The 24765-nt window shown below is 39.5% G+C and overlaps 2 protein-coding genes across 5 annotated transcripts; one reads left to right on the forward strand and one right to left on the reverse strand.

Annotated features, from left to right (window-relative positions):
• Positions 1–443: 443 nt before the first annotated feature.
• Positions 444–23679, reverse strand: KIAA0753 (KIAA0753 ortholog). 4 transcript variants are annotated; one of them, XM_058164600.1, is made up of 18 exons: positions 21415–21433; positions 21241–21313; positions 19319–19450; positions 17043–17619; positions 15414–15520; positions 15188–15250; positions 13855–14073; positions 12698–12866; positions 12001–12206; positions 11617–11786; positions 10958–11044; positions 9515–9593; positions 9110–9199; positions 6996–7130; positions 5257–5335; positions 4818–4938; positions 3722–3934; positions 444–1739 (listed from the first exon to the last, which is right to left on the reverse strand). In XM_058164600.1, exons 3-18 carry the CDS (start codon positions 19409–19411, stop codon positions 1622–1624), a joined length of 2526 nt encoding a protein of 841 aa, XP_058020583.1. In that variant the 5' UTR covers positions 19412–19450; positions 21241–21313; positions 21415–21433; the 3' UTR covers positions 444–1621. The 4 variants fall into 4 exon arrangements, with proteins under 4 accessions (XP_058020583.1, XP_058020584.1, XP_058020581.1 ...); XM_058164601.1 differs by lacking the exons at positions 21241–21313; positions 21415–21433 and adding an exon at positions 23550–23679; XM_058164598.1 differs by lacking the exon at positions 21241–21313 and having other exon boundaries at positions 19319–19516; positions 21415–21543.
• TXNDC17 (thioredoxin domain containing 17) lies at positions 21686–24765 on the forward strand. The gene is made up of 4 exons (XM_058164604.1): positions 21686–21874; positions 22625–22706; positions 23999–24074; positions 24577–24765. The coding sequence occupies exons 1-4, from the start codon at positions 21727–21729 to the stop codon at positions 24643–24645; spliced, it is 375 nt and encodes a 124-aa protein (XP_058020587.1). The 5' UTR covers positions 21686–21726; the 3' UTR covers positions 24646–24765.

Below are 24765 nucleotides of genomic sequence, written 5' to 3' on the forward strand. Positions count from 1 at the left end.
AATGTCCCAAGAAATTCCTTCTTTAATAGATCCCCAAACACACATACACACCCCTTTAAAAAAACCTCAACCACTGTCCATTTCACTCTTTCAAAGAAAGAAAAAGGTCCCCTTAATTTGCAGCCTCTTGAGCACTGCCAAAAAGCCAAGGATGTCCCAGACTTTGTATCTACAGCAGCCACAAATGGCTGATGTTTAGTGACCTTCCAGTAAGGCATTAGCAATACAAGGAAGAAGCAAACACAAGCAGTGCCCCCCCCCCTCAAAAATCTCACTTTGGTCACATTGAGACAACTCAAAACCAATGGGTTAATAATTTGTGCAACACAGTGACTGAAGCCTTTCTGCCGTCCTCTTTTAAGAATTCGTTTTTATAAACACAAATTACAAAACAATGCAGTTAGAAAAAAAAATCATTACACGAAACATTTAAGTACATTAAGCTGGTTTAATAATTTTTATGTAGAAAAACAAAGTAATCAAGTATGAATTGCATTGATTTATCATACAAATACCTCTGGACTGTATATAAAATAAGTATGGCTAGTCAAACAGCAGCAGTAAAATAAATATTTAATTTTTATTTTAAAAAGAAGCTGGCTTAAGGAAACTCCTCATTGTCTCAGCCTTGAGTGGTTGCTTTTAATTCAGATTAAAATCAGTGCTGTACATGCATAACTCTTCCTTCTATACAGTGAAATACAGCAGACTGACTACAAATGATAGGAGAGCATCTCAATAGGAAGGGACATCAGGATCAAACAGAAACTCAAATAATGGTTTGATTCATAACCCCCTAAGAAAAGGTAAACAAGACTCACTGAAATCAAACAGAACAGAAGAGAAACAGAAATGGCATCCAAAGTTCAACCTAGTAATATGGACGTCATTGGAAATCTTTCACCAAACCTATGTTGCCATTAGCCACTGACAGGGTTTTCACAGATTTTTGGACATTTTAGAAGTATCTTATTCATTTTCCCAAAAACTGGTGTAGAATCTCAGGGTCAGCAACTTTTTCAAGTATTGGACACCTACTTTTTTTTCATTACCTGAAATACTGTAAAATGAGGTATATGTTATCAACATCAGCGGTAGAGAAACCAGGAGCTGAACTTGTAGTATCTCTAGGAGTGAGCTCTCCACAATACAAAGCTGGCATTTTCTGTCACTGCCTGAACTAACTTGATTCAGCCCTTGAGTAATGAGCAACCTTGTAAGATGGCTGCCACTGTAAGAACTCAGCCAAGAAACTAGTGAACCTTTCTATAAGACATAGAACTTTGGAGGGGAATAATTTGTCAAATACTCAGCCCAAATGAATCATGAAATGGACAATAAGGCTGTGCATGCTTTGAAAATGATTGGGAAAAGGTGCTTTGAAAGGCATAAAATCTCTTTAAAGGAACAGTGAGGGGGTTTTTCAAGCTTTCAAGGATCAGAATTCTCCCAACATTATTTATTTATGTCACCAGTACCAGCCTTCCCAAGAAGGAACATAGAAAGTAATACATGAATTGTCAAATTTCACTCCTGAGAACTGGTCTTTGTCAGGTTCAATCTTTCCGCCAAACAGTATTCACTGAAAGGCCTGGTTTATCGGTGTTCTTCAAAAGGCCACTTACTCAGCCACCTGTAAAAACTCTGAAGTGAAGACAGCTTCTGCATAGTCCTCACAGAAGCCATGGAGCTCAGCTGCTACATCTGTCAACGTTTCCTCTGTCAGCTCCTCTGCCAGGCTAAAAGGAAAGAAATGGAAGTAGCTTAACAGGCAAGACCTGAGTTCCAAAGTTTCTACAACACGGGTGTCAAATTTGCACCATCAAGTTACCATCATGTGATGTTTTGTGATGCTTTTTCTCTTCGCAGACCTGGGGTGGGTATGGCCTGCATGTGATGCATCTGGCCTGTGGGCCGCCAGTTTGACACCCCTGTTCTACAACATCCTGCAACCTGATCCAGAGCAGCAGCATGTAAACCTCCCTCTCCCTCTCCAGTCATTTCTCTCGGTTCTGGTTTCAACCCTTCAAGATAGGCCAGACTAGGAAAGCAGTCATGCAGGCCAATATGATCAAAGAAAGAAGCAACTTAGAACTAAGGAGAAATTTCCTGATAGTTAGAACAATTAATAAGTGGAACGACTTGCCTGCAGAAGTTGTGAATGCTCCAACACTGGAAATTTTTAAGAAAATGTTGGATAACCATCTGACTGAGATGGTGTAGGGTTTCCTGCCTGGGCAGCGGGTTGGACTAGAAGTCCTCCAAGGTCCCTTCCAACTCTGTTGTTATATTATATTATATTATATTATATTATTATATTATATTATATTATATTATATTATATTATATTATATTATTTTATATTATATTATTTTATATTATTTTATATTATATTATATTATATTATATTATATTTTATTATATTATATTATATTATATTATATTATATTATAATATTACTGTTATTATAAAGATACCATAACAACATCTTTCAAGTGTGAATGTGCTTCATCCCTCTCTCTCTTTATCTCTGAGAACTAGAGAGAGTGTTGCATGAGATGTCTCCTCATATCACTGGGCTTTTTTAAAAAATATTTTTTAATTCCACCTTTATTTTTTATAAATAACTCGAGGCAAATGTAACTAATACTCCTTCCTCCTCCTATTTTCCCCACAACAACAACCCTGTGAGGTAAGGTGAGCTGGGAAAGAATGGCTGGCCCAAAGTCACCTAGCCAACTTTCATGGCTAAGGCAGGACTAGAACTCGTAGTCTCCCGGTTCAAAGACTGTGGTGTCTTAATTTGCTCAGTTCCATTCTGGATTCAAGTTTTTTTTTCCTGACCATAATCTTGATAAAGCTCTTTTCCTCCTCCCTCACAACCATTTTTTACAACTAACAAGAAGGAACTGGCGGGCCACTTCTGAAAAATGCTGCTAAGAAAACTGCAGAGGTCATCAAGAGTCATCAAGAGTCAAAACTGACTTGAAGGTGCAGATTTTGTCCTCTGTCACAGATGCACTGCTGTCAAACAGCTGATCAGGGCATAGGCAGCAGCAACCCCATTTGACACCTGTTGCTAACCTCATGTCTTCAGCAGCATCTTTCTTGCCTGTACCTGGAGGAACTGTTCCCTCAAACCTCCCTTGGTGCACCACAGTCCTGATCCTAATATAAAGGGATTCCACATATATGTGAATCAGGTATGAGAAAGAGCTTGTGTCCCACCGGGGGTGGGCTTGAAGAAAACAGGAACAAAAACATTAGCTATGGCAATTGGGGAAGGAAGGAAGTAGAAACTGTGAGAGCAGCTACTCTTGACAATCCCTCTAAAACAGAAATGTGAAGGAAGGTGACAAGATATCCAAGAAGAAGGCAATTAGTCTGAAAAATTAAATAATAGCCTAACTAGACAAAGCAATTATTTTTTGCCCCATTGGAAAATTGTGAAAGGAGCCAGAGAAAAACAAAGGCAGAAAAATGGAAAAACAGAAAGAGATTGACTGCCCCCTAGTGGCTCTAAAAGAATCCATAGCACAATTCTCTTCAACCTCTAATTTGGTGTTTCTCAGCTTTAGCAACTTTAAGATATGTGGACTCCAACTCCCAGAATTCCCCAACCAAGGGCACTCTTGTTTTCTGACAGAGTGAAGTATGGGTTTTTGAAATAAAAAAGCAAATCCCTCCAGAAGATACAAAGAAAGCAAGCACACCAAGATACCTCTCTGCAATGTTCCAAGGGTTAAACTGCCCCACCTCTTCGAGGAAAATGCCCTTCAGGTGCTGCCGGTATCGGGCATCATAATCACAGAGTCTTTGGAGAACATGTTTTGGTACTGAGAGGAAAGTGCCAGACTCTTTCTGTGGGGGGATGTGATGTGTAAAAGACTGCAGAGTCCCACTCCTGGGCTCTGACAGTTCTTCATCAATAGCGCTGAAAGCACAAATACAACCAGAATTAGGAAAAAAATAAGCCCTAAAATTGGATCAGACCAAAAGCCTCTACTTCACTGAGACAGTCCTGTTATAACTAACACCTACGAGAAGCAAACAGGCTGGGCACGATGGCAATTGTCTTCTCCCCCATTTCTTTCCCTGAGCCTGCTATACAAAGGATTTAGAACCCCCAAATCAAATTCATAGTTAAAAACCAATAAAATCTCACCACAGAAAAGCTGTTAACTCTTTCTGTAGTCCTCTGCCTCTTTAGCAAGCTTGGCTTATTCCTCTCAAGCTCACTTAAGCTTAAAAGAAGACCATCTATTGTAACCCAAGTTTATTTAAATGCTCACTTCCCCTAACCGTAGGTGCCTGTTCCTTTCTAACCCATCTCTTGTGTAACTTCAACCACTGATTTTAGACCTCAGCTATCTGTCTCCCAAACAATTAAAGAAAACAATAAAGGCAAGCAAGTTTCAGTGAGAAGGTGAAAAGTCAAAGAAAGAAAAGCTGCTTCTCTTTCATTTCAGCCCGCCTTCCGACTTTCATCCATTTGTTCACGTTGAAAGTTTTAATTTTGCTGTGCTCATAAACTTCTCTGAAGAATCATGTGAAGCAAAATGGAGGGCTAGATAGAACTGTCTCAGTCTATTTAGCCCTAAAGTTCCTATCTGCCTAGTTCCCAGAGTCCTTCTATTGCTTCTATTCTATTGCTTCTATTTTCCTGAAGTACTAATATTACTGCTGCCCTGTGATAACTTGATAATTTGATTATTCCTAAACACTCCAAACATTCTAGCCAAGGGGGCAAATCCACTTTTAGCATCAACAAAGGTGATGCTGTTTAACAACAGTAAGCTGTTAAATCTCTAACTCACCTGGCATCCAAGGGTTTTTCCAACACTATGGCTACTTGTGGCTCTTTGTGATTATCTAGTTTTGTTATCTGGATGGGATGAACAACTGCAGATTGTTGGTCTCTCACTACACACTCTTCCTCTAGGAGAAAGAATTGTTAGAAAAATAATTACCTCACCAATACTACCTCCCACTGTATTTCAAATTCCATCTTCCCCATTCAGTTAACATATTTTTATAGAAAAAATAGCCAAAAATAATCTATGGAATATTTATTTGCTGACCATGAGTTTAACCAAAAGACTATGTTATAGTATCAACCACGTCTGTTTCCTTTATCTCTACAATTTACACATATTAAGAATGTAAAAATATATACTCACAACCAAAGAATGAAAGAGAACCGTTCACTGCTCAGCTGTTATTTCTTAAAAATCTAAAACCAAACCAGAAGCTCACCTTTGCTCTCCTGGACCCAGACATCAACATCAGCATAAGCAATCTGGTTGTATCGTCTGCGCACAGTTTCTTGATAGTGCTTCAATATAGAAAGATAAACCCAGTATTAATCAAATATTTTAGTTGGTTTGACTGGGTTTGGGAAAAACTGGGTGTTGTGGTCCACCAGCAGCCTACGGAGCTGGCAGCGGAGTCGGACAGTGAGGAGGCTGGGGAGGACAATGGGTCAATCCTGGAGTCAGAAGGCCCGGACAAGGGCTCTGCATTAGAGGCAGAGATGGGGCCAGGGCCATCTGGGAGCAATGTGCGGACTCTGGAGCCTCCAGAGGCGGACAGTAGAGAGGCAGAGGAACAGGAGGAGCCTGTTTCTAGTGTACGTGTGCAAAGAGCTGCCAGAAGGCAAGAGCAGCTAAAGCAAAAAGGACGACTCGGAAGTAAGGCCAGGAGATGATTGGCCCCTTCCATAAGGCTTAAAAGATCAGCAATGGCTCTTGGGTTCTTTGTAGGAAAGCAATGCTGTCTCCTGTTTATGAACTTCGTGGGGTTCTTGCCAAGAAAAGCCTTTGGCAGGGTGCCAAAGAAGACAAAGGTTTGTGATAAGGACCTTTTCTGAAGGACTTTGTTTTGGACTTAATTTGGACTAAGATGAGACTGAAGTAATTCTCAGCTGTTCTAATAAAATATGTTTATTTAGGATTGATTGTGTCTGGTAATAACTACTTGGGCCTAGGTCACAACACTGGGAGATTGACAGATTAAAACATTTCTAGTAAAGCAAACTGCTCTACTTTTATGCAATGAGAAACTTTAATTAATGGAGAATTCAGAATGGGAGAAGTTATCTTTTCTCTCTCTGGAAAAAAGTACTTTTATACAATACTTTTTGTACAGGATACAATAAATGTACAGTATTTATGTCTTGCCACAAGCTAGCAGGACTCTAGGCAGCCTACAAAAAGACAAAAACAAAATTACAAAAGAAACATAAAATCATATAATCCCAAAGTGTCCAATTTGGGGATCAAATTTTGATAATGAATAAGGGCATCATTATCAAAATTTGATCCCCAAATTGGGAGGTTGTGAAGAAAGGAAGTGGCAGTCGAGCAGGCCTGAATCAGTAATAAATAAAATTAATGATTAATGATGGATAATAGTTTGTACATAAATATGATGTTGGAAAATGGAAATAAAAATTATTTAAACAAAAAAAAAGATAATGAATAAGGGCAAGAGAAATGGGAGTATTGGCCAGAATGAATTTCTCTACATTTCTAGCAGTTTGGGTATCTCCAAGTAAAACCATCAGAAAACTCAAGGAATCTTCAATAAAGGAGAGCAGAGCAAGCCCTAAATTTATAAGACACAAATTTTGGCACAAGGCAGCCTTCCCCAATTGGCACTCTATGCTGGTTGAAAAGGAATTCTGAGAATTACAATCCCAATACATCAGAATAATGTCAGATTAGGAGAAGATGGAAGAAAGGATAGAGTAGAACCTGTGCTATTTCTCCCCGTTTTTCTCATGTGCAAAAATGCCAGATGGCACACGACAAATAGGTTGGTTTTTTTCCCCTTGCAGGATGACAAAATACAGTGCCTATAGCAGCAAAATACAGCAGATTCTCAAACTATTCCTTGAGCTCAGTGCTTGAAGTGCCTGACCCCCAAGAGACCTCAAAGCAAAGCTCAATAATGTGATGCACAGGCATAGGACAGCAACCAACAAATGAATGCACCTCTATTTCCTCCATCCTCTTCATCATTGTCTCCAAGTCAGAGATGCTGAGTGCAGAAAGAGCCTCATGTTCCAACTTCTTGAACTGTTCCAGATGGCAATCCTCCAAACAAATGCCTGGTAAGCTTGTTGCATCCTAACAAGAGAGGGAGGGAGGGAGAGAGAGAGAGAGAGAGAGAGAGGGAGAGGGAGAGGGAGAGAGAATAGCTTATTGTGTTCTCTATAACTACTTGCCTACACACAAAATATCCACTGGGAGAATGAGAGAAGCCAAGCCACAAAGCATCTTCAGTGACCCCAAATCATGTTCCATGAATTGTAACACCCTACAGCAGTGATGGCTAACCTTTTTGCCCTCGCGTGCCAAAACCTGGGGTCGTGCGGGGGGGGGGGTGTCACGAGTGTGTGCCCACACCCATAATTCAATGTGCCCCCACACACACACTCATGCATGCCTGTGCGACACACCTGCAGTTTCCCCGCTTTTGGCAGGTGATGGCACGGTGGGCCCAGGAGGCCCGTTTTTCGCCCTCCCCAGGCTCTAGAGGCTTTCTAGGAGCCTGGGGAAGGCGAAAATGGCCTTTCCCACCCCCTGGAGGCCCTCTGGAGGCCAGAAATGGCCCATTTCCCGACTTCCAGTGGGCCTGAAAGGCCCGAAAATCAGCTGGCTGGCGCACGCAAACAAACTGGAGCTGAGCTAGGGCAACACTCGCATGTCCACAGATATGGCTCCACATGCCACCTGTGGCACACATGCTATAGGTTCAGAATCACAAGCCTACAATATTAGAGGTACATTGAATTTTCCTGGTATCCAGTTCTGAATGGTTATGCCACAAAGATCCCCCCTGACCAATCCTTCTTTCCAAGGAGAGATACAATTTCTAATGAAACAAAAATATATCAGTTAGTCAAGATGGCCAACATCACCTCAGTCTGAATTAGGACTTTCTGGTGAAGTTTAATAAAATAAACTTGGTTTAAGAACTTTTTATAGTTTCTCGAGCAGCTCTCTTACTACTAGCTACAAAATTAATAATCACTCAAAAATAATTTATTAGTGGATAATGCTAAAGTATGGCCAGTTGCTCTTTCAGAAAAAGTTACTGATAAAGTTCAAATGATTTTGCAGAAGTATGAATCACATTTTTATTGGACTCTTGGCAAAGAATAGACAAATGTAATATAAAACAACTCCATGCAAAAAGAAAAACACAACTTGATGAATTGAAAAAAAATAAAATAAAAAACAACTCAAATCAAGGGAAGGCTCTGAAAAAATGTAAAGGCTTGTGGAAAACCAGCAGAGGGAACCAGCCTGGTCTCCCCAGAATAACTATTTCCACAATATAGATGCTGCATTATATAATTATATAACTTATGCTAACTCTTATTTTAAATTTAGTGTCATTTGAAAATTATGATTGAACATTGAAATATATTCTTCTGGGTTGTTGTCCTGTATTTTGGTTTCTTCTTGCCTTACAGAATATTAAAAGTGAAAAAAACTAAAAATGAGTATGTAGAATTGTCTCTATGGGGAAATTTATTTGGCTTTAGAATCCTTTAAAGCTCTTTTTTTTTTTTTAGCCAAGATACTCTCTTGATGCAATGTTGCAAAGCTAAATTACTTTGGGGGATAGGGATGGTAAAATACATAGCCCATTTCAAAAGAAAGGAGGATGAAAAGTCTGGCACTTTTTCTAATTACTTTGTAAAGTCTGACACTTATTGCATAAATTATCACGCATTGGATGCCCAATATGAAACTGTTTAACAATCAAGTGAGCTCAACAACTGAGGTGGGGAGAGGTGGTTTCACACGGACTTTGTGATGTATTTCGACAACACGGCATTCAATACAATGGAGAAAAAGAATTAAACCTGAGAGCCACAATTGTTTACAAACGTGGAGCTTTCGTTTCACCCATAACCACATTCAACATCTACTTTAGACAGCTGAACTTTTCTGTACCATTTTTAAAGCCATTTTTCTCCCAGGTCTGCCCAAATATGTAATGCAGGGATTGGCAACCATACTCCTACGGCATCTGTAAACTTACTTTACAGGTATTTTTGAAAAGATAGAGAGGGAAAATAAACACAATTAAGTACCTCATAAAGAAAGGCAAAATTTTCAGACTTCCTTATTTGAGTGCCATCGTTGCCCTGTGATGGAGGGACTGTGGGTGCTGCCTTGAGCTCCTATGTGAAAAGCAGGATATAAGTCTAATTAATGAATTAATTAATTGTAATAAGCGTGACTCAATTGCTGCCTTATAAGCCTTACTTCTTGCATTTAGCCAAGGCAATAATTTTACTTGCAGTCCTGGCTGATAACAAGAGGTAAGGCTTTGGAAGCAAGAGTTGAGTCAGACTCGACTTATGTGAAATATCCAGCCCTGAGGCGCTCTTCAATAAAATCTCTGAAAAGAAAGGAGGAAGTTATTTCTTCAGTTCCTCAGCAAGGAAATATGTCAAGAAAATCAAAAGGAAAAGAGAAAGAATGAGATACTCTACCTGCGCTTTTTCAAAAAGAAACTCCAGGCCCTCAGGATCAGCTTGCTCCACCTCCTCTGTTGGGGAAGCCCCATTGTCCCTGAAAAATTTCAAACAATACAGCACACTGACAATCTGATGACTCATGTCATCTTTTTAAAATGTGACTGAAAGAACACATATCAATAATAATAAGACAGCATAATTCAGCATCTCTCCAGACTGGGCACTCTGAAGTCTATGCCTTTCAGAGTGCAGGCTTTTATAATAATATGGAAGGGCCTAAAATCTTTCCCGTTTGCGTTCTTGAGAGATAAGACTGAAACAGCAAAATACATCCCAAGTTTTAATTCTTTCCTCACCAAATGCAAAAGACAAAAAAGGGAAATAGACCCAGGGAACTGGAGCTTCTAAGTTTCTTCCCACAGCTCAAAATCACAGAAATTGGAAGCCTTTTCCAAAAGTGAAAAGTCAACCGATGCCTCGGTCATCACTTCTGCTCCTATCCAAGTTAGTACTGAAGACTATAATATAGAACATTGTCAGAAGAGGTGAAATAATGATGTCAGGTGATTATTTAGATCTGAAATCTTATTTTATTCCCCTGGGAAAAGATGGTGAGATTTTTCTGTTGAAATATTCTTGTGAAATGTTGCTCTACTCTCGACATCTGACAAGACAAGGTCAAGTACCAAGCAGGTGTAAGGACTTAGTTAATTGTACATAGTTTTCGAAGAAAGCAACACATGATAAATGTATACACAGAGCTTTTTATGAAAACATGGCATTTGGGACTGCCCTATACAGATACTTCTACTCTGCCTTCTTAGGTTCAACTAATAAATAACAAGCAACGATGGAAGCAAAGCAGAGTTTTTCCTTTTCTCTCATAATTTTGGGAAATCATCCCAACTGCTTTTTGGTCAGGATGTAAAATATAGGGTATTGGCACATTTTTTTTCCATAGCTAGTTTTTCTTTACTTGCTATATTCTATGCTGGTCTAGGAAACCAAATCCAATTCAGATCTATTCCCAAAGTAAATGTTCTTCCATATGGGTTTCAGTCCAAATTTAGAATGACAAATGATATCTGTTGGGGACAAAGAAAAAAAATCTGTATCTATGAGAAAGAGACAGTTAGATGTAGTGATTAAGGCCTCAGGACAGAAACCCAGAGCCTGTGTGTTCTTTAGGCACAAAGCCAGCTGGATGACCTTGGGCCAGCCATTCTCTCTCAACCCTAGAAGGAGGCAAAGGCAAATGATTTCCAAAACACCTTGCCAAGAACATAGCAAAGATTTGACTAGGCATGAAAAATTTACTTGAAGATACAAGGAGGGAGGGAGGGAGGGAGGGAGGGATGGAGAAGAGGGAGAGGGAGAGAGAGGAGGTGGAGAGAGAAAGATTCCCAAAATGTAATTATTTTAAAATCCACAACCTTCCACCCTCCCTTTCAGGCCTACCTGGGCACTTCTTTCTCAGGTATTTCTTTTTCCTTTGTCTCTATCTCCAGAGATGGCTCCAGATTTTCTGGATTTTTCTCCAGTTGCCTACAAGAATGTTGAATTTAAATGGGAGAAGAAAAATAACAAGACATGCTTATCATAACTTTTGCCATCCCACTGGCACCAATTATGCATTTCCACATCATAAATTAATTATTGACACTGGTGTAAACATCATTTGGTGAATGAAACATTTCTTTCAAGCATTCCAGAAAGAGGGACGGGAATGAGTCTCCAAAGAACATGAGGGCCTCCTCACAAGTGATTGACAATTGCTATAGTATACGAACTCAAAAGGATCTCAAAAGTGGTGACTACAAGGCCATGACTAAGTTTACATTCAGAAAGTTCTAGGTTCATTCCATATCATCACTAAGTGATCATTGGAAATATCTGAAATTCTGCAGAATGAAGATCATACTGAACCAAATGAATCAAATATCTGATCCATCTTAGTACATAGCAGCTCTGAATGTTTCAATCTCCAGATCAAATCTCAGAAGCTATACTTGAAGAAACTATTATGCCATCTGCCATAAATGAACCATCATAAGCGTCATAATCCACTGTAGATGTTTATACCCCTAACAACTGCCCTCGCAAGGGTGTTAACCTACCGCAGAGCAGAGTGGAGGGGAGACTTGACACTGGGAGGCATCCATGGGGCCCTATTGTCTCGGACGGGTGGTTTGGTCTCCTTAAGCCGGAATGCAACGGTGGGATCTAGAAAGCGGGCTTGTTTGGATACAGGTGGCACTGTTTTTGTTTTGGGAGGTCGACAGCTACCCTTTAGAGAAACAAAAACATTAAAATAATATGTGCTTCCAGACACGTTTTAGCAGTTTTTCCTACGCAACAACATCTATTAAAGCCTTCGTTTCAATCACTGTAATTTTGGAGGAAAAGACATTACATCAGGGGAGAAAGTGTGTCTCACAGCACCTAAAATTAAGCTTGGAGACAAGGAAGAGGAGCAGAAGCTGATGATTATATAACTGTACCTGAGGTCTGAGGGAAAACAAGCCTCCCCTCTTCTTCAGAGTTCCTGCTTTCAGTTCTGCTTTCAAAGGTCCTGATCTCCTTACGGCCTCACCCTTGCACTGTGCAACTGCTCCTCGCTCAACGGGGAGTACGTCTTCCTGGGCTCTGGCGATGCAGTGACTGATTGTCTTATCTGGTAACAGGTCTGCAGATTCTCGATATTCATCTGAAGTAATTTGTTACGACAATGTTACACATAAATCGTATTGATTTATTATATGACCATGAAACTTTACCAAAAAAAGAGAGGTAAGAATAGTTGCATACCACAGGGCACTTACTATCTAAAATAGGGGACAGGGAAAAACAGTATGCAGCAGAGGCTTACTACAAACAGAGGCAAACATACTGAGTTTGACTTAATTACAGTAGGATCTAGGATAGGAAGCAGAGGGAATAATTTTAAGAGGAAGCAGGAGTCTCTTCACATAATAAACATCCAAATAACCATTTTTCCCCTCAGCATCATCTTCTGAACTATTCAATTCTGAACCTCCTCAATTCTGCCCATCCAATTGGACCGGAAGTTAAGTTACAATGAGTTCACCCAGAAATCTCCAACTCATCTGGGTCTACGATTTTTCTGGGGGGAAATCAGACATGATCTGTAAGAATTACTAATCAAACTTCTTTTCACTCAGCACCCAGAAGACTCACCGGGAAGAAGTTTCCGAGCTACTGAAGATTTTTTTCGGTCCAATGCACAAGTTTTCTTTTGTTTTTTTGGCAATCTGTTGGTGCTTTTTGGTGCATCAACTTGAGAGGTAGAGAGCCATTCCTGCCCTTTCCTGGGGGACTCCTTTTGGGACAACACAGAGTCCAAATCCTGCCATAGCAATTTGTATCATGTTAAACACACAAAAATCTTACCCTGAACACCCACACAGGATGCAAAGTTCAGGTGGATGTTCAGCCTTCTTAATTGACAAAAAGCAAAACCACCTCTGAATAAATTATAAGAAAAAATGCTAGCTAGCTAACATACTCACTGTCTGCTACAAGATTTAGGGATAATTTTAAGATAATGTAATTATATTTCTCATCCTGTGGGCACAATACATTTTTAAAAAAATGAGACAACCCATGAATCAGTTGAGTCATCCTTTCAGAAATATTTCTTCACCAGATTCCTCAACACCTTAAAAAATGACAGAACTTCTAATGTCCTGCCTTTACTAGAAAGATGTATCTGCCTTGAAAATAGCCCACAATGAACTATACAGCAGAGTCAAACATCAGCACAGGAAATGTTCTCTGACACTTTATATTATGTCATAAGCTATTTTATGATAATTTTTTTATCATGACATGTTTTATAAAATTTGCCAGCTTTCAATTCCACAGGAGTCTTGAGTCCCAGATTTTAGACATATTCTGCAAGTTAGCTCATTTGGGTTCCTCGGTTCAAAAATGGTTGCCCATGATGCACCATTTTGCCCAGTTAAAATTTACTACGCGCTTTAGTAGCATATACAGTAGATAATTTTTAACATATTCTCAATTCGATGTGAAACTCAAGACCAATGGCTCATTCCTTACAGACCAAATGCCAAAACATTTAATACTTATGTCAAAGTCTTCTCTGGATGAAGGAAATCTGTTCCTCCCCATGAAGAATTATATTATACTGCCTTAGATCAGGGGTCTCCAACCTTGGCAACTTTAAGACTTGTGGACTTCAACTCCCAGAATCCCTCAGCCAGCAAAGCTGGCTGAGGAATTCTGGGAGTTGAAGTCCACAAGTCTTAAAGTTGCCAAGGTTGGAGACCCCTGCCTTAGATGACAAGCAAAGAAAAAACTCACTCTCTCCTGACCTCAATTTGTAGCAGCAGATCTATGATGATATCAGGAATGGATGAGTCCATCTCGAGGCGAGCAGAACAGAGAGAGAGCTGCCTGATGAGATTGCCCAGCTCTTTACAATGCGCAGAGGCAGACTGCTGCTCTGACTGGTCAGCAAAATGAGTGACAAACATCTGCAGAGCTCGGATGGCACCTCGGTGAGCTGCTGCCAGCTTGGCCATAGCTCGTGACTGCATCACAAAGGAAAAAGAATTCTGGCTTGAATCAAGTCGTCAAGACAGCCAAAAGCAATTCCACCCGATCTTCAAATACTAGTTCCTTGGCAGCTTGGCCAGATACGTGGATTTCATTTTAACAAACTCCAGAATGGGTACTGAGGAAAATTCTGAGGGTTGAAACCCACACAACCCAAGGCACCAAGATTGGAGAAGGCATTTCTAGTCTGTATCAGAAGAACGACTGTAATGGAATACTGCAAAATCAGACTGCTGTAACGATACATGAAGTAATAATAATAATAATAATAATAATAATAATAATAATAATAATAATAATAATAATAATAATAATAATAATAATAATGATGATGATGATGATGTTTTAATTTGTATACCGCCCTTCTCCCGAAGGACTCAGGGCGGTGAACAGGCAAATAAAATACAAACAAACATACACAATAATTAAAACAACCCTTAAAAAACTGATTCAAATTTGCCAGAAAATTTAAAATGACATTACACCCCATAAAATTACAGAAATTTAAAACCCATCACAATTCAATTAAAATTTAAAATTAAAATCAGGCCAGTCCAGCCATATGAAATAAATAGGTTTTAAGTTCGCGGCGAAAGGTCCTAAGGTCAGGTAGTTGTCGAAGCCCGAGGGGAAGTTTGTTCCACAGGGTAGGAGCCCCCACAGAGAAGGCCCCCCCCCTGGGGGCCGCCAGTCGACACTGTTTGGCTGACGGCACCCTGAGGAGTCCCTCTCTGTGGGAACGCACCGGACGCTGGGAGATAGAGTCCGGCAGTAGACGGTCCCGTAGGAAGACCGTAGAAACAAACGGCAGGTCTGACTGACAGATCGCACAGCTCAGTGAAAAGGACACTAAACACAAGGTTGAAAAAGTCATCTTCTACTCGCATACTTCCAACTATTCTCCAAAAGGACCATTCAGGGAGGTTCCAACCTCAGCAACTTTAAGATGTGAGAACTTCAACTCCCAGAATTCCCCAGCCACATTTTAAACGTTTCTGAGGTTGAGAAACACTGTCCCAAATGCTCCAATCAAGCTTTTCCCTCATCGCTCAGTTTTTCCCCCAAACTCGTAAAGCAATTTCATCTCACCTTCTTTGTATGTTTAATTTTAAGGGGACTCAACTTCTCCAGATCTTCTTGGATTTGTTTTACCTGTTTGATAGTGCGATAAATAAATTAACAACAGAATGCAGTTTGGAAAACTCTATGTCTGCATAATAATTTGGAACCAAGCTATCTGGTTCGGACTGCCTTGTTTTGATTCCCCAATCTGGGTCTGAAATATCTTCCCAAAATTTCCAGAGATTGTTCAGACCTGTTGCTGGAGCACATAGAGCACTCGTGCAGAGCGCACAGCTTGTTCCTGCCTCCGAATATGGACCCGGCGTTCTTCCTCAGGATCCAGACATATTTCACATCTCTCTGGGAAAAAAAAGTTTAGGAAAACAGTTGATTAGGCTCAGTTAAAGTTAAAGGTAAAGTTAAAGGTTCCGCTCACATATATGTGCTAGTCGTTCCTGACTCTAGGGGGCAGTACTCATCTCCGTTTCAAAGCCAAAGAGCCAGCGCTGTCTGAAAACATCTCCGTGGTCATGTGGCCGGCACAACTAAACGCCAAAGGTGAACAGAACGCTGTTACCTTCCCACCAAAGGTGGTCCCTATTTTTCTACTTGCATTTTTTTACGTGCTTTCGAACTGCTAGGTTGGCAGAAGCTGGGACAAGTAATGGGAGTTCACCCCCTAGGTATTTGAATCGCTGAACTGCCAACCTTTCGATCGACAAGCTCAGTGTCTTAGCCACTGAATCCCTTCATATGCTCAGTTAAGAACAGACAATTTGGTGTAGAAAACATGAAATGCATAACACAGTTACAATTGCGAAGAGACAATGAAGAAAATGTCGGTGTCACTCACAAGCCATCATAAAATGTTCCAAAAACTGTATTAAATGCCCTATATCCCATAATAGCAGCTTAGATCCAGACTACGCAAAAGAAGTCAGCAATATTCAGACAGTTCTTCACTTTATTGTCTCAAGTGTAAACCTTTAAAATTGATTTCCAAGAGTTCTTCTCTTTAATTCCTGCAGTTCAAATAATCAGCTCACAACTAGCCACAAAACCAGCAGGTTTAAACTCAAATTATGTCACATGAGATCATTAGTCCAAGAGCACAACACTGAAGCCTTTTCATACATACAAAAATGAAGAAACTAAAAGTATCATAGTATGCTAGGAAGCATGTAGTTATTAAATTAAAAGTATTACTGCAAAATAGAGCAGTTTCAGTCTGGCCACATATATTACTGTGTTGATACTTTTCCCCCCAACATCTGTGCTGCAGAAAATAATTGCAGATTTTAGAAAATGAATAAGGGGGACCGTATGTAACACACGGGCTGCAATTTTAAGACTCTAATCAGTCTGTGGGACAATCTGGCTGCAAAGTACATATACTCTGTTTAGTAACATCGGTAAAAATAGTCTCTGGTCAAGCACTACTATTACGAACATTTCTTTATTGAACTGGGAGATGGCTAATGGAATAAATGAGTGGGATAGTAAGCACAGAGCCTCATGCTTACTCAAGTCTTCTTTATAAGCCTCATTTAGACTTAAGAATGTAACACAACGAAGTCCTGAAAGTTAGGAACAACAGTTACAAAGGCTCATCATTCTTTGCTGTCATAGTTTGCTTGTCACAATTTTCTTTCCCTGTAAGGTAATCTTTTACCCACTTCTCAGGACTTGCTATAAGAATACTGGTTGCCTTGAATTCAAAGCCTCCATTCAATGGGAAACAATCAAACCCCATGAAGATTCTTCTGCATTACCAATCACAGACTTATATGTGGGTACCTAGTTTGTTAGGCCAAGAGAGTGACCTGTATCTCTTCTACTTTCTTATATTGCATCTTCATTTAAGTCAGCTTTTCCCCCTTACCTTTTGTTGCTAGCAATTCAATTTTCTGAATGTAAGTCTGAAGCTCTTTTTGTAGCCTTCTGATTTCTATGGCACATTTGTCTTCCTCCTTTTTGGGCCCAGGTCCTGGATCACGTGTTGGTGGAGAATCAGACAAAGCAGGTCCTGACTTGACATGACTTGGATCACAAAGGAGGACTTTTGCTCCAGTGGTGTTCCTCTCCATCTTAGAAGGGTTACTAAGCTGGGGTTCATATTTCAGGTGGGACTGAGATGCTTTCAACACTGCAGCATTCCCTGATTCCTTTCCCCAACGAAATCCCACAGGACACTTATTCATCTTGGTGAGATGCTGCTTCACTTGCTCTTGCAGGTGCTTTCTTTTCACATCCCTTCTGGCCAACTGAACAGCCTGGTTGAGCTTCTCTTCAGATACAACTGAGAATTCAACAGAGCTCCCCAGATCAGCTCCATCACCAGCACCTTGGTTCTGTTGAGTTGATGACTGTTTCAACTTTTCTATGATAATTGGACAGGGATTGGTGTAGTGGACTGACAGGTTTTCAGACGATGTGGGAGCATTCCGGCTGAACTGCAGCTGTTCCAAACATTTAAAACAGGCAGTGTGGTACAAGGTGAGTATTGGATTAGAATCACCTAAATGCAAATCTCTGTTCAACAACAACAACAAAACCTACTATCGGAAAACTGAACCCATCACTCCCAACCAGTTCAAGTGGCTTCCCAGAATTGTGGTGAGAATTAAAGGTGGTAGTGGAGACCATTATATATGCTAGTATACCTACTCAGGTTTCTCTGCACAAGCACAGAATAAGCAGCTTACAAGGATCTTAAATTATTTCCCAAGCCAGTTAACTAAAAGGTTAATCTCTTTTTAAACATTTCCAGTGTTGGAGCATTCACAACTTATGGTGGCAAGTTGTTCCACTGATTAATTGTTCTGTCAGGAAATTTCTCCTTAGTTCTATGTTGCTTCTCTCCTGGATTAGTTTCCACCCACTGTTTCTTGTTCTACCCTCATGTGCTTTGGAGAATAGTTTGACTCCCTCTTCTTTGTGGCAGCCCCTGAGATATTGGAACACTGCTACCATGTCTCCCCTAGTCCTTCTTTTCATAAGACTAGAAAGCAGCCATTCTTTATATGTTTTATCCTCGAGTCCCCTAATCATCTTTGTTGCTCCTCTTTGCACTCTTTCTAGAGTCTCCACATCTTTTTTTACATCATGGTAACCAAAACTGGATGCAGTATTCCAAGTGTAGATTACCAAGGCATTATAAAGTGGTATTAACACTTCACGTGATCTTGATACAACAGGGATCTCTGTTTATGCAGCCTAGAACTGTGTTGGCTTTTTTGGCAGCTGCAGCACACTGCTGGCTCATATTTAAATGATTATCCACTAGGACTCCAAGATCCCTCTCACAGTTCCTACTATTGAGCAAGATACCACCTGCACTCTACCTGTGCATTTGGTTTTTCTTGCCTAAATGTAGAACCTTACTTTTTTCACCATTGAATTTCATTTTGTTAGATAGCGCCCAAAGTTCAAGTCTGTCAAGATCCTTCTGTATCTTAAACATATCTTCCAGAATATGTTCTGCTAGCTATTCCTGCTACCTTGGTGTTGTCTGCAAATTTGATGAGTTCCCCATCTATCCCCTTGTCCAAATCATTGATGAATAAGTTGAAGAGTACTGGGCCTAAAACAGAGCCCCGGGGTATCCCGTTGCATACCTCCCTCCATGTAGAAGCAGTTCCATTGAGGACTACATGTTGTTAGCTTCTCCACAGAGAGAGAAGTTATATAGCCTAACTATACCTTATGTTTGTCCATGGGGTCGCGATGGGTCGGACATGACTTCGTAACTAACAATAACAAAACTTTAGAGGAGTAATAATAATTGCTTTGCAAAAGGAAAGAAAGAAGACAGATGTTGGGTCATAACTTTCTGTGATTCCTCTCATATTCCTCTGAGGAACGTCCAACAATCTAAATAGGTCTTATACCTCAATTCATACATGGAAAAATGCAAGTTTTTTAAAGGCAAAAATCATAAAACAAATCCAGACAGGATTTTACTTACTGGTATTATGTTAATTAGTATTAAAAACACAAATCCCATGCACTATGATTCTAAGAATCAGCACCTTCACATCATTGGTTTGTTTAAATAAAATTACAGGTTGGCAATGCTAGAATACATATTGGCAAGCTTATTACATGTTAGCATTTCATCACGTAAAATCCACAGAAGATGCTGATATTGCACAATACCTGTATCTGTGGAGACTTTGTATCACTTTTGACCATTTGTGGGTGCAATGCCAAAGGAATAGTGGTTGTAGTTGCTTTTCGCAGCTCCATCATAATTTTCAGAAGCTCAAGCTCCTGTTGTTTATGAAATTACTGAAAGTCACCAAATATTAAATTCCCATTAGCATAAACACATTCTGTTTTCTTAGCTGAAAGACACTAATTAGGCATAAGAATTTTAATTTTCCGAACATGCTTAGAATTGCAATTCACTCATCAGCACTTACAATGCTTAGAATACAAGTGCTACTATAACCATGTTGTTTGTATCTTTTGATTTATATTGTTTTAATTTGTTTCCTAGTACAATTTGATAGCTTATTAGTAACCCTGACTATCACTAAATGTTGTATCTTTTTATTCTTGATGAATGTATTTTATTCTCCTTATGTACACTGAGAGCATATACACAAAAAACAAATTCCTTGTGTGTCCAATCACACTTGGCAAATAAAGAATTCTATTCTATTCTATTCTATTCTATTCTATTAAGGTTATCCTTTTTAAAAGTTATAGAATCATTTTGTTTGGTTTTGTTTTAGCTATATTTATTTTTTCAATTGGTTTTGTAGAATGTTTTAATTACTGGTTTTACTGTATACCATCCAGAATCACTTTGTGTGAGAGGAGTAGCCATACAAATTTGATAAACTCTTACAATAGGTGAGTCTATATAGCCAGCTATCTCTCAAAAAGCAGCACAAAAATGCTGCTTGTCTCCAGTATTAGATATCTGGAAGAAACACACAGAGAGATGAATATCAGAAATAAAGCTTCCTTATATTAAGGCTATTTTGCTTCCTTATATTAAGGTTACTATCATTGATAGTATGATACAAGTTACAGTTTACTTCTTCTTTTCAAAGACTTTAAAACATAATAGACACACAGCCAGGAACCTTTTGCAACAAAAAAAGTTGTAACCAGAAATAGAATAAATTAAACTATAAATACCTGATCATCGGCTACAATTACTTATAAAAATTCTGATTACATTTTAAAAATCCTTAACGATCTATAAAATCATTAATCACAGAGATGTAGAAAACTCCTTTGCAGGAAAAAAAAAACAGCCACCAGAAAATATCACATGATTGATATAGAAGATTTAGAGTTATATCAAGCTTTGACAATCACTGAGGGATTGAAAGGCAACAAAGACGTGGTTCAGCTTTGTTCTGCTTATGACCACCCAAATGTCATAAGTAGAATTGGGGAAGGCTAATCAGATCCTCCTTGTATAGTGTACTCTATTGATAGTGTAAGATCACAGCTGAAATGAGGGGTGCTCTCTGAACTTGGTTGTTTCCTTGCAGATGTTTAGTTTGGGTAATGAAACATCTGCAAGAAAACAATCAAGCTTAGAGTCTATGGCAGGGGTCTCCAACCTTGCACCTTTGCTGGCTGGGGAATTCTGGGAGTTGAAGTCTGCCAGGCTTAAAGGTGCCAAGGTTGGAGGCCCTGGTCTATGGAGTTTCTCAGTCATCCAGGTCAGGGGTCTTCAACCGTAGCAACTTTAAGACTTGTGGACTTAAACTCCCAGAATTCCTCAGACAGCTTTGCTGTCTGAGGAATTCTGGGAGTTAAAGTCCACAAGTCTTAAAGTTGCCAAGGTTGAAGACCCCTGATTCAGGTTATGGTTGTTCCAAAGGTGCTTTTTTTTTTTCCCAGGCGTCAACTGCACTTTCTGGTTTTTCTTTGAAAACGTTTCGCTTCTCATCCAGAATTGAAGAAGCTTCTTGGGATGAGAAGTGAAACGTCTTCAAAGAAAAACCAGAAAGTCCAGTCGCCTCTTGAAAAAGAAAAAAAGCACCTTTGGGACAATCAAGTTCAGACAGCACTAAGGACCTCTCAATGCAATCTACCCTCTGAGCAGCACTTACAGCCAATGCAGTTTTGTTTTGTTAGCCGCTGCAAGGAGCTGGACTTTTGGCCTTCCTCCTCCTGCTGCTGCTGCTGTACTTAGATTAGATAAATGCAAAAATCAAGATGAGATTCCCTTTCCTCTTCCCCTTCTCTCTCTCTCTCTCTCCAAGAAAAAAAACTACGGGACCAACCTGACGAATTACCGGAAGAAGGCTACAGAGCCATAGCGGGGGTCAGCTACAGGCTGAGCCGATCCCGCCTTCTTCTTGCTTCCTTGGCAACCGGCGCTTTCAAGGACGCCTTGAAACAGTTCGAGGACAACGGGTGGCGATAATGGCCAATTAGCTGCCGGGAACATTCGCCACGCCCTCAATCTAATCCCGAAAATTCTTTTGAAAGTTTTTGGCCCAGGCGGCCACCATCCTCGGGGGAGGCGTGGTTCTCGCTTTTCCCTTTTCGTCTTTCCACACTTCCGCCCTTCCACGGAGGCACGAGAGTCCACCATGGGTTGGGAAGAAATCTCTGTGCACGGATACGAGGAGTTCGTTCGGGTCGCCCGCGAACAGCAAAAGCGCGGCCAAGTATTCGTGTATTTTAGCGGTGACAAGGATCCAGACAACGGTACTAGTTGGTGCCCAGATTGTGTTAAGGGTAAGCCATCTCTTATCGTTTATACGTATGGCTTTCTCCACCGCTTTTTCCCTGCAGTCAGATACTGTAAATTTAAGTTGCAAAGGATTTTGACCAATAAGTTCTTCCTTAGATTTAAATATTTCTAATGTCTTCTATAAAATGGTTGTTGAACTGCCTTAAAAGGTTACTTGATAATTTGTCTGATAACTTTTGAGGAATTTAAAAATCGAAGTTATTAGTCCATGCAGATATACAGGCACCACCGTGTCGCACGAAGTAGTACTAGTGGGAAATAGAACAAGATTTAACCCAGTTGGAAGGGACCTTGGAAGTCTTCTAATCCAACCCCCTGCTTAGGCAGGAACCCTATACCATTCCAACCAAGTGGTTGTCCAAAATCTTGAAAACTTCCATGTTGGATGCTCTAGTTCAGTGGAACTAGTGAAACTGGAAGAGGATATTACAAGTTGGAGACAAGGGCATGAAAGTTGCAGTATAAAATCTATTACTATTGAGAAGGATGGTGGGGAAAGTTGAAGAAGGATGAGAAGGGAAGAAAGGATTAAGGGAGGGAGTGGCGGTCGAGCAGCCCTGATTGAGTATAATTTTAGTATAGGATTGATTGTTGGATAAGTGATTGTATTGTACACTGGTCAAAATTGTGGGAATTATTATGGAAAATAAAAATTTTGCCATAAAAAAATAAATAAATCTATTACTAGTGTTTCTTCTGTAAGGTTTAATTGGAAACTTTTTTTTTTATTCTAGCTGAACCTATTGTACGAGCTGAACTCCCAAACCTGCCAGATGGTTCTATATTCATTTACTGCCAAGTAGGACCCAGAGACTAGTAAGTAAGACATTTTGAGAAAGGTGGTAGTTATTTTGGTTCAGCCAACCAAATAAGTATTGCATATATGGTTCATAAGTGTTAGTAACGTTTAGCCTGTTGTCAGGTTGTATGACGGCTTTAATGTAGTAAAAATATTTAAAAATCCCCATGTGCAGAATGTCCTATCAGCAAAAAAAAAATTTTTTTTAAAGGAACTCCTAAGTTACAGAAATACTGGCTTTAGTTTAAGTGCAATGTTGAGACAGAGGACTACTCAAATCAGATCCTCTGCAATCATTTCCTGCTTATACTTTGCTTTCCTTTTTGCCAGATCTCTTTATCAGCTGAACTTTATCATTTTGGACTCTGAAATTTGATTATATAGCTACCCATCTCACTGTTACATGATTCTAGGTAGTTTACAATATAATAAATAGGTTGTATTTGCTAAGTATTTTATAAATTTCTAAATCTTTCCACTCACCTGGACAGTACACAAAAATTAGAAATGGAATGAGTATTTAAAAACCCATTGTAAACAGCAGGTACTCCAACCAAGACACACCTACTGGGTCCTGTAAGAGAGCACTGCTTAAAAGATGGGATCTGAGCATGCCTATTCTGTTGCATTTGAAATTGTTTAAATAATTTTAAATTTTAATGTAAAATAACCAGTCCCTTAGGGACCACCTTTGGTGGGAAGGTAACAGCGTTCCAGGTGCCTTTGGCATTGAGTCATGACGGCCACATGACCACGGAGACGTCTTCAGACAGCGCTGGCTCTTCGGCTTTGAGACAGAGATGAGCACCGCCCCCTAGAGTCGGGAATGACTAGCACGTATGTGCAAGGGGAACCTTTACCTTTTTATGCCATGTAGAGCTTTATAGCTGATGATCAGCATCTGGAAGTATGGTGCTGATACATACTCAAGTTTTTTATACCGCTGCATTCTGGACCAATGTATTGTTTGAATCCAAAAGACTCCAAATGTGCAATTTTCATATGATTTCCACACATAGCAGCTGTCTTGTGTATTTTCAAAATTTTGCTTTTCCCCACTTGAAAGTTGTTTTTTTCTGAAACGCAGCAATGTTTGAAAAGATGATTGAGTGCATTGTATTCATCTGTCTGGATCACATCATCTCAAGAGTAATTTATTTTTACCAAGAATTTGCCTTTCTCAGTAGTCTGTCAAATATGGCAACTTCCATTTGTGTGTTTTGCCACACAAAATATTTAAAAAAATGGTTTTCTTCCAATATTTAAGTATATTTTAAGATATAAAACCATTATTTCATTTTCTCCATAGCTGGAAAAATCCCAATAATGAATTCAAGAAGAATCTTAAGTTAACTGGGGTGCCTACACTTCTCAAATATGGAACTGTAAGTATATACATTTTCTAATTAATTTGGAAAGAGTCAAATGTGGTCAAAAGCCTGTAGTACTTAGAAGAATTATCAAATATTTCTTCTCTATTCTTAAGTCTGGCTTTATTGCTCTCAACTAAAAATGGTAAACCTATAAAGAAATTATATTTGCAAAAAATTAGTCTAATCCTGTATAAATCTCACAAGCGCCCAAAGAGTTATTTTCTGAACAAAGTCAGGCCATTAGTATCTTAATGGATAAACTTTTTCTCATCTGTGGTAATTGAATAATTTAGTAGATATAATTTTGTGTCTTCTAAAAGTCCAGCTGGTAGCCAAAAAGGGATTGTGGGAATACTAAAAAAACTGGAAAGAGTGCAGTTGAGAAAAATGTGTCCAAAAATAAGCCATGTAACTATTAAGTTACCTAGCAATATAACAACAGTACATAGAAAGGAATATTTCTACAAAGGACTCGGATCTCCTATCATACTATATATCCTAACTTTTGTTTCAGCATCAGAAGCTGGCAGAAGAAGAGTGCTTTAAATCTGACCTTGTGCGAATGCTGTTTACAGAGGACTAAGGAATTGAAGCAATTACCAGCAGAGAAAGTGCTTTTAGATGAAACCATCATGTCAAACTGCATGTGAATAAATCTGTAATTTATAAACCAACAAATTTAAATAAAATCACTGTAAAACTA

This window comes from Ahaetulla prasina, chromosome 1, assembly GCF_028640845.1.
Source record: "Ahaetulla prasina isolate Xishuangbanna chromosome 1, ASM2864084v1, whole genome shotgun sequence".
NCBI lineage: Eukaryota > Metazoa > Chordata > Lepidosauria > Squamata > Colubridae > Ahaetulla > Ahaetulla prasina.